Raw genomic sequence first — 10,272 nt, forward strand, 5'->3', positions numbered from 1 at the left:
GCATGAGGTAATGAGAGCATGTTTGAGTTTACTACACATGTGCAAAATATCTAGCCAAGCTGAAGCCACGGGTGGTGCTGGGTGCCGTTCATGCGCGCGATGGAGAGGCCTGATAAAGACCCGGATCAGCATCAACTACATGGCCCGACATGGACCCTCCACCCCCAGAGGTTTCTCCCAAAAGGACCTATTTGAGCCAAATGTAAACCGACCTGTTACAACGCCTGGGTCAGTGGTGTAACACCGGGGGAAATGTTACTGTTATCATTTACTTTGATTATAGATGTGACACTAAATCAAGTCTATGCACTTGAGTCTGACACTAAAAGATTGTGGGATAGTGAAATATCCTATTGATGAGTTAAATCATCAATTTAATTGCAAAGATTACATTGAGACTCTTAAAAAAGAAAAGTGATAATTCAAACACTGCTGCATGTTGTGCGAGGGAGGTTAATGACAGAAAGATATAGATCCTTCTGTGGCACCTATTCCTTCAGTCATGGCATAGCCATTCCTTTGCCACATTTAGAAAATGTGTTACATGGTTATCGAATGCACCTTGTGACACTGTGACAAGGTTATCCACAACCTGTACATCATATAACTACAATACGGCTTCACACATTTTTTGAAAGAACGAGTTAACTGCTTGTTTGTCAAAGCAGTTTCTTTTACAGTCAAGTTATGGACATAGAGGGCAATGAAATCAACAAATGTATAGTGCATGTTAATACACAATTAATCAAGTTTTCACTATACAGCTGAAGAGAAAAACATGTGGAATTTCAAATTTGGCTCTAAAAATGGTTGAACAGGATTTTATTTTAACTGTGTGTTGCTTGTAATAAAAATGTGAATAATTCAACAATAAAAGTGATGCGAGATGTAGTTAAATACAGGTTCTATTGTGGGAGTGAATCTATCATTGACAGAAAGTTGGGAGGCGCATGAGAAGTCTCCTGGACGTCCTGCGCTGGATGGTCATGGCTATCTCTTTGGACATGTTCCGTGTTTGAGAATACTCTGTATCGCTCTCTTCACTTCATTCCTTTTAAGCTTCACAGTTGCACCTCCTCACAACCTTCAGATGCTTGCTTGAGGTGAACCATAAAATAAATTGCATTGCTAATAAACCAAACTTGACAGTCATTGCCATTTCAAAGAGCAGATGCATTCACTGCAGTCCCACTGCATGAGACATGTCTAATTAGAGAACAATAAAGATATTCATTTTACAGAGTGTTTCACGGGACACACAAAAAGTCCCATTATTTGGCACGAGGAATGAAAAATGGAACAAGTTCAATCACAGTGTGACAAACGGGGCCCTTTGCAGAGGTGTTGAAAGATGAGTTAGTAGTGAGTGGTGGTGTAGGTGGTGTCATGCAGATGCCTGTCCCCATCGATGCATTGTAAAAATGACATCAACATTAAGAGTGAAAATGGCTCATTGATGACCAGGGGAGGGCTACGCTGTATATAAAGGAGAGAACCTTTCCTCGCACTGAAGACTGATCAACAAGTTGGGTTTCTTTGCCGCACCGATACGGAACTATCTTGACAAAAACAGCCAAACTTTTTCTTGGATGTGGACAGAAAATCTGGTAAGAATACCACAAGAGTGGATCAGTATTTAAATATATCACAGCACAATTTTGTATGACCAAAAAAATGTTATATTAAGAGACCATACGTTGTTCATTTCTGACCATTTTTTTCTACTTCATTTGTTTCAGTTGCACAACATGTCTTCATTGAGGTTTTTGGAAACAGTGGTTCTGATATTCTTCCTTGCCAGTTTACCCCTAGAGGCTAAACCACTGAGGTAAATTATATTATGGAAGTTTGTATAATACCCCTCGGAAATAACTTCATTGTTTTTACTCGGCAGTGAAAATAACATTGAAAATGGATTTTTATCATAGAACAACAAATTGATGGACGTTTTCCCTGTTGAATTTTGCATTTGTACAGAAAGAGAACCATCAGTGAGGTACAGCTCATGCACAACGTTCGAGAACACAAACAAGTCGGAGAGAGACAGAACTGGCTTCAAGGAAGGTTAAAGGACATAATCGCTGCCAGCGCCAAACCTCAACACGGACAATCAGGGAAATCTATCAACATTCTCCCCAATGATGTTCTTAGCCTGAACATGCGTCAAAGTTGAACACAATAATTGTTGTCGTTTATCTAACAGAAGCCCCTTACCCAATCTGAGGATGTCCAAATAATTTTTTTTATTTTTCATGTTTGTCCTTTTATTTTGTATTTATTTGTTTTTTAGCCATGATTTTCTTTATTTAATGTAGGTTTTATATTAGTGTTATTTATTTTAATTTATCTCCTTCTTTTTTGTTACGTATGTGAATTACCTTTATTTGTTTACATTTTTTAATCATTTCTAGCAAATATTAAAGTCATTATCTCAGGCCTCCGTATGTAAGAAAAGATATTCACTCACAGGTTTTCAAAAAAGTTAAACATTAATTTACACTCCATTGCCTGAACTGCGGGTGTTCACATAAACTATTGAAAATAAATAATGTTTACTCTGTATTGTGATGTAAATACGGACCAACTACTGTAAACAGCTAGTCTTACACTGAATGTATTCACTCACACATACATATTCACAACAGGTAGTCACTTATTTACCAGCTTGAATAGGATTGATTTGTTTGTCTCAAGACTTTGCTTGTAGGGTTCGGGTTGTCCTCTTCTCCTTTACACCTGATTTCAACTACAAATTTGACAAAATGATTTCTACAAGATTATTAAACTTACCTCATCTCACTTTTACCATTCTCTTATGAAAATCTCGTTTTTATTTTTAAAAACAGTATGGATTGTTTTTCTGTGTCCGTTGATGAGCTGGAACCTGAAAAAAACTCAAAATAGATGCTTATTGAGTCCAACATTTCTGATGTATTTTCATTATCATGATTGCAGTACATGAAAACAACTCAAAAAATAAACTCAGCATATCACAGCATTTCACGTCTGAATCCATAAATTACAATTATTTCCACTGTGATCTTGATACATTATTAAATTATAGTTTCCCTAATTGTTCTTTAGTTATCTTTAACGTATTCACATTTTTTAAAATGATTTTTTAATGAATACGTCAATACTTGAATATGTTTTTCCATCCATCTTGCAACCTATATGCTGTACAGTGAACACTAATCTAGTCGTTAACGTATTTTTTATTAAATGTCTCTCTGAATGCTTTCGAAATTTGCCCAGTTTAAAAAAAAAATATCTCAATTTGCAGCCCATAACTTTAATTCTCTTTGATGGTAAATTCGCTGCAGACCAATTGTTTCAGGCCAATCTGGTATGGTTATCAAAGACTCTTATCAGCTCCCCATTTAACCTTTCACAAATAAACCCACATTCAGCCTAAAAAGCTATGGAAATTGTATCAACGTTAGAACTTCCGTTTTCTTTTCTATGGCTGTTTATGCTTTAGGTTGAATGTTTTTCTTATCTTTATCTGAGTACAATTGCCAAAGGAGGTTACTGTTTGAAAAAACGGAAGTTAAAAAAAATTCCACGCTCGCAACTTCTCGCGATATCTGAACACCCTTCCTTTTTAGGAAATAATAAAGAAATCCTTCTGCCATCTGTTGGAAACAATTCGCTCACTTTCTAAACATTTTACAGCTCAAATTATTTTACATTTTGGATGAAGCTACGGTAATTTAAGTAAAGCAATAGGCCACAGCTATATTTTGTGTCTTTGTGTGCGTCAGTACGTCAAGACACGATCGTCACGTCGAATGTCGGTGTTTTGAAAGGAGATGGCTGGTAGCTGGTGAGAGACTGGGATTACCAGACAGCGGAAAACCTACCCAACAAGGTATCTACTCTTTAGATTTTCGCATTCTCGTCGTTGAACATGATAGCAGCTGGTCACCACTGCTCAAATGACCAATAGCCATACCGTTGTCCACTAATTCTGTGCCAAAAGGCTCACACTGGACTGCTAGCAATGCCAGCTAATGCTAGCTTGCTATGCTAACGCAGCGAACTCACGGTGGCAGACGTTGACACCATTTGTTTCTGAAATGTGTAAAACTCCCACAATGCTAATAACAAGGCGACATTTAACGACCGCTTCAACCACCCATCTTAGTTCATCTTGTTAACGTTAGTTGAAAGCGGCCAGCCGGTGGTTTATTGTTAGGAGCTGATCCGGGGATCGAACTGACATGTTGATTTCGCCATTAACCAGATTATGAACGGTGAAAGATCCAGACCAGACTCCCCCCTGTATGGGTGATGGCAGAACGTCTGCAGTCATATGACAGTAACTCCAGTGACGCCGAAAACTGGCCACGAAACGCGACAAGCCGACCTCGCAAACTCTGCAAGCACTTGAGGTGAGCAGCTGAAAATCTGTCCGACCTCCTGGAGAGAGTTCAGGGCAGCAAGGTAGTGCAACGCACTGGTAGGAGACCGGGTCTGTGCGGGGTCAGAGGGCGATCATCGCCTGCTGTTTGTGCAGCAAGTATTGGCTAGCTATTTCCAACATATCAAATGCTAAACATAATGTCTGTAAACTTGTGTTAGGCGCCTGGATTAGGAATATAAAAGGGGGTGGTTTTTATGTATGTGTAAAGCGTCAGATGAGTTTACACATCTTATATCCTCATAAGTTTGCAATTACACGTCCCACATGAAATAACTTTTTTTATATCTGACTTTATTGATAGATATATGGAGTGCTTTCTGATAATGTTGCAAAAACAAAGTGTATATAAACACAAATCTGGGACTAACGTTGGTGTGCAAGGAGGATTCATCTTTAAAAAATACAAACCGAGAGCAATGCAATGAATACGACAGAAACCAGCTTAATGCGGTTCCTTTTTAATGCAAATCAAATGTTCTAGTCTCTGTAATAGGATGTGATGATCAATAGTGTCGGACGCAGCACTAAGGTCCAACAGAGACGAGTCCTTTGTCTATTATTAGAGACACATTGATAATATCTAGTAAAGAAGTGCTAACTTAAGGTTATACTTCTTTGAGCAGCCAAGCTGGGGTGTAAGATACAGGTAGAAGGTTTGCACGAAATCGAAGTCAGTTTAGGAAAGCCGATTAGGGGTAAACGTCGACTAAATCAAGCCGTTTGGTCACCCAAGTGTAGGCGGTAAATCTGACACAACTTTGATTGCTAAGGTCCAATATAAAGAATGTCTTTGCATCTGACGGGTACAAAAGTGCTATAAACTAGATAATGTCTCGCGTGGGAGTCAATTAAATGTTGTACTTTGTCAGTCAGTTATAGCCAGCAACAACTAGTGTGTGCATCTCTTGAGTGGTTATCCAAAACAACAAGGTTACTTTCTTTGCTCTCTCCACTCCCGTTAACTACGCCGACCCTCATGCATTTATGGCTCTGGCTCCACCTGCCTAACCTGCAAGGTCCTCTTCCAAGGTTTTTCTTTTTTCAGGTGGAACTATAGAAAGACGAATATGATAAGTGACCGTAGGCAGGATGAGGTAATACTTGTGCGTTTCGTCTCAAGTCGAAGGGAGTGTACGGTTTTCCTGTGGCTGGTGTGTCAGTGTCGACTGACTCCACATTAGAAGCATAATTGTCACCTCTTCCTTTGATGAACCCAATAACTTTTTCTTCACGTTTTTCTTCAAATAAACCGGTTTAGGCTGTGAGAAACATCTTAAAATAACTTCTTTTTTTTAAATTGCGTGCTCCTACATCTTCTGTTTCTTTTACAATCATTTTGCACTACGATACTATGACCTAAAACCTCACTCATCTCTGATCTGGTTTTTGTGTTTGATTCAAAGGCCACGGCAACACAATGTGCCTGCACTCAAAGTCTGTGTGTAGTACTTGTATTACAAGCTTACAGGATGAGGTACATTAGGTTGTTGCAAACATTTCAAGGCCTCTTATGTAAGCTTGATGGGTTGAAGCTACATCTTTTAATGATAATAATAATGTACAGTCCCGTAACTGTTACAAATGAGTATAAACAGTTTGACAACATTGTTGAAAGGTAAATGTCTTTATCCCATGTTTTGGCAGACGTGGGGTTTTTCCATTTTAAGGATTTTGTCAATCAGTGCACTTAAGTTAGGCGCCTAACCTGTATAAACATAATCATTTACAACTTCTGTATAAAACCTACTCTGGGTCTGAGAAAGATAGTGAATTGTTAACTATGCCTGTTCTTATTTTTCATTTTTAAAGAAGCAGTCAAGCCAGAGCGTCTAGAGTGGAGGCAGACCAGAGGAAGATGAGCATGCACGGTGCCAGTGGAGGCTGTGACCGCTCACGTGACCGCCGCCGCTCCAGCGATCGCTCCAGAGACTCCTCGCACGAGAGAGACGGCCAGCTCACCCCCTGCATTCGGAACGTCACTTCACCCACCCGCCAACACAACAGTGGTGAGCGTGCAGGGAGAGACTAGAGGACTTATATGGATATCGTGTTAAGAGGTCCGCAGCTACTGTTGAGAACAGCTGACTGCATTCGTCAACTTGCAGCTCAGACGCGGATCAAATCAGCTGTAATCTACCTGTTCTGTGCTAATACCAAGATGGCTTTCTGTCTGCTTTACTAGAAAGACGACACATGTGAGTAGCTTCCCTTTTAGTCTGGCTGTATTAGATCAGATGTGACGAATACTGGACAGCTACATAAATAGATGCCATAGGTGAAGTACATAAGTACTCATAAACAAAGAAACTTCCCAATTAAGATGCAAAGTGTATGTCAATAATTCCATCTGCACACATTTCTGATGTGATGTTGTCCCAGTGGCCTGTGTCCTAAGTTCTTTTGTGAGTAATTGCTGTGCCTGTGTGCGTGTAGAACGAGATGGGTGCTCGTCATCGAGGCCCAGCAGCCCGCGGCCTCAGAGAATCTCCCCCAGCGGCTCCAGCAGCAGCGGGGTGGTGAGCAGTCGCAACAGTAGCCTGTCGAGTACCGAAGGCACCTTCAAGAGCTTGGGAGTCGGAGAGATGGTGTTTGTCTATGAGAATCCCAAGGAGGTGGGAGCGGGTGCGACTGTGGGAAACCGAAACATGAGGACCTCAGAAAGAGTCACTCTGATTGTGGACAACACGCGCTTTGTAGTAGATCCGTCCATCTTCACTGCACAACCCAATACCATGCTGGGCAGGTACAGTAAACTCTGACCGGCTCCATTATCTATCATTACCTATTAGTGCCACAAAAGTTCCAGATAATTTAAGATCTGCAATGTATAAATCCAGTTTATATCCATGTCGATGTAGGTATAAATGTGCTATGGCAATTTTTTATGTGTATTGTCTGTTATTAAGAGAATAAACCAGCTTTTCTTTATTTCAGAATGTTTGGATCTGGAAGAGAGCATAATTTCACACGGCCCAATGAGAAGGGGGAGTACGAGGTGGCCGAAGGCATTAGCTCTACAGTTTTCCGGGCAATTCTGGTCAGTTTCTCTGAAAGATTGTCTCTGTTTGCGTCAATGATGGTAGACTAAAAACTAAAGACAAATCTGGCCAGGGGTTTACAATCTCTCAATCTTTCCCAGCAGCACCACAAACTACAGGCTCCAGAATGAGCTTAAAGCTAAAACATCACCCCTCTAACATACTGTCCGATGAAACTGAACATTATAACCTTCATTAAAGTGGTATTTATACCGGGGCTTTTGTATTTTGCCTGAAAAACAATATAGCTAGATGCTTTTAAGTGAGTAATGGAAACTGATAGTGTGTAAATTGAACTATCATTAGACTAAATATAGTTGGTACTTTGATACAGTTAGTGATGCAATAATTCCTGGAAAACCGTGTTGGTGACTTGAGGGTGATTGTGAATCGATGAGTTGGCAGTTTGTATGCGTCTTATCTGTTACCTTCAGCCTACTGAGAACTCGTCTCCTCGCCGGTTGACAAATTGAGTAATGAATCCTGTAACTTCTAACCTGTTTGAAGATCTCATCTTCTATGAGATGGCAAAGTGTTTTACCAACGTGAGATACTGTAAGAGTGTTTTTCTATTGAAAGCCTTGGTCTTTTTTTACACGTCTCGGCACTCACATTCATTCATGTATGTTTCATAATCTGTGTAAATGGATTAACACTGTTTGAAGTGACAGCCATGTGTGTGTGATTTCTGTCTAATTGACAGGATTACTACAAATCTGGGATAATCCGCTGTCCTGATGGAATCTCTATCCCTGAGTTGCGGGAAGCCTGTGACTATCTATGCATCTCCTTCGACTATGGCACCATCAAATGCAGAGACCTCAGTGAGTATTCTGTCGGGGGTACCGTGGTTGTTAATGTTACCCATTAACGCCGGCATTCTGAGTCAGCATTAAAAAGAGACACATCAATGCAACCTCGTCTCATTCCTCGCATCAAGGGTGATGCTAATAGAAATCAAGTTGAGCGGCTAAGGAAGTACATAATCATACCTGTGTTCTATTGTAGGAAGAACCTTTTAGATGTAGGTTTTTATTTAAGTTGAATCGGTTTGTCTCTTCTAACTGATACGATCCCCCTTTGATATCAGGTGCCCTGATGCACGAGCTGTCCAATGACGGAGCTCGGCGGCAATTTGAGTTCTACCTGGAGGAGATGGTGCTGCCTTTGATGGTAGCCAGTGCCCAGAGCGGAGAGCGGGAATGTCACATTGTAGTCCTCACCGATGATGATGTGGTTGACTGGGACGAAGAATATCCACCACAGATGGGCGAGGAATATTCTCAGAGTGAGCACACCGTAATACCAAATACAGGCACACAGGTCCGCATTTGCGCAAAAGGCGGATATGTGACGAAGACATTTGTTGTGGTCTTCTCTTTGCAGTCATCTACAGCACAAAACTCTACAGATTTTTCAAGTACATCGAGAACCGAGATGTTGCCAAATCAGTTTTAAAGGATAGAGGACTAAAGAAAATAAGACTGGGCATTGAAGGTGAGTTGGACTCTCAAATTGTAAATGGGGCAGGGCTGTCTTACAAAAACTGATTACTCGACACTGTTCCTTCGGCAGGTTATCCTACATATAAAGAGAAAGTCAAAAAACGACCAGGAGGTCGCCCAGAGGTCATTTACAACTACGTCCAGAGGCCCTTCATCCGCATGTCCTGGGAAAAGGAGGAAGGCAAAAGCCGCCACGTGGACTTCCAGTGTGTCAAGTCCAAGTCCATCACAAACCTGGCGGCAGCAGCAGCAGACATCCCCCAGGACCAGCTGGTTATGCACCCCGGCCCCCAAGTGGACGAACTGGACGTCCTACCCAATCCGCCCCCACCCAGTGGGAATCAGTACAGCAGCAACTACAGCAATGAGCCTGACCCTGATGCACCTTCACCTGCCGTTTGAGGACGCACTGGTCCTCCTCCAATGCCTCTGCCCCTCTCCAACGTCTCTAGTCCTTCCCCAGCATGCTGCAGCATGGAGTGCCAGGGGCACCATAACCATATTGCCTTGACACCTCCTTCGCAGCCTTAGAGCCTCAAGAACCTGGTCGACTGTAGAAAACAAAGCATGAGGGATTTAAGACTGATGAAAGGAACAGATATATTGTTTTTGTTTTGATTTTTTTACTTGACCAAAGGAATTTATTTTTCTGTTTGGGGGTGTGGGCGGGGGGGATATTAGACTCTTATTAACATTATTATTTACAAATGTTGACTCTTAATCGGATGGTTTTGGTTGAGCACTCATGTGATGTCACTGTTTTTTTCACAGGGTTTTATTTCACTGATAATGATTTTGATTATCTTGAGTGGCCTAACTACTTAATGTGCTTTGGGGAAAATATGACTTTCTGGTCATGGAAAGAATACTTATCACTGCATAGTGTCATGATCCCTGGTTCAACTCTTGTCATTGGGTATGTAGTTGTTGGCTGGATCTGATATGTGATGTAATGCTCTTCCTGCAGCCGTGATATTAAGCAGAGCACAGGCTAATAACCCTGTTGTGGTCCGAATCTTTTTGTGAAAAGCTTGAAATTGTTGTTCAAAAATAAAATGTAAAATCATCAAATAAAGAGATCAGAATAACCTTTTGGTTATATTAAATCCTTGGTACTGCCAAACCTGCCATTCGTTTCAGTAGAACCTCTCCCAAGACCCATCAAATGAATGTGATGAATAACCGCTGAAGTGAGTTGACAAATCAGAGAGGATTTAGTTAACTAACCTTTATAACGTATCTCAGCTATTCAGTAAGTTCAATAAATCCAGTCTGGCTTCATCTAATGACTGCACAGGAGAAA

The 10,272-nt window shown here is 41.0% G+C and overlaps 1 protein-coding gene across 4 annotated transcripts; it reads left to right on the top strand.

The window, feature by feature from the left end:
- Window positions 1–3,531: 3,531 nt before the first annotated feature.
- btbd10b (BTB (POZ) domain containing 10b) lies at window positions 3,532–10,057 on the top strand. Of its 4 annotated transcripts, none has more exons than XM_040203187.2 (9): window positions 3,532–3,871; window positions 4,247–4,394; window positions 6,236–6,432; window positions 6,860–7,169; window positions 7,361–7,463; window positions 8,168–8,288; window positions 8,555–8,752; window positions 8,851–8,961; window positions 9,040–10,057. In XM_040203187.2, the coding sequence occupies exons 2-9, from the start codon at window positions 4,294–4,296 to the stop codon at window positions 9,369–9,371; spliced, it is 1,473 nt and encodes a 490-aa protein (XP_040059121.1). In that variant the 5' UTR covers window positions 3,532–3,871; window positions 4,247–4,293; the 3' UTR covers window positions 9,372–10,057. The 4 variants fall into 4 exon arrangements, with proteins under 4 accessions (XP_040059121.1, XP_040059130.1, XP_040059139.1 ...); XM_040203196.2 differs by having other exon boundaries at window positions 6,239–6,432; XM_040203205.2 differs by lacking the exon at window positions 4,247–4,394.
- Window positions 10,058–10,272: the final 215 nt, after the last annotated feature.

This window comes from Gasterosteus aculeatus, chromosome 12, assembly GCF_964276395.1.
Source record: "Gasterosteus aculeatus chromosome 12, fGasAcu3.hap1.1, whole genome shotgun sequence".
Lineage (NCBI taxonomy): Eukaryota > Metazoa > Chordata > Actinopteri > Perciformes > Gasterosteidae > Gasterosteus > Gasterosteus aculeatus.

Bases quoted from the DNA above. Each gene is read 5' to 3' on its own strand.
- btbd10b (XM_040203187.2), top strand. From the start codon at position 4,294: ATGGCAGAACGTCTGCAGTCATATGACAGTAACTCCAGTGACGCCGAA. The intron at 8,289-8,554 runs GTGAGTATTCTG...CTTTGATATCAG, and splicing joins CATCAAATGCAGAGACCTCA to GTGCCCTGATGCACGAGCTG. The intron at 8,753-8,850 runs GTGAGCACACCG...TTCTCTTTGCAG, and splicing joins GGGCGAGGAATATTCTCAGA to TCATCTACAGCACAAAACTC.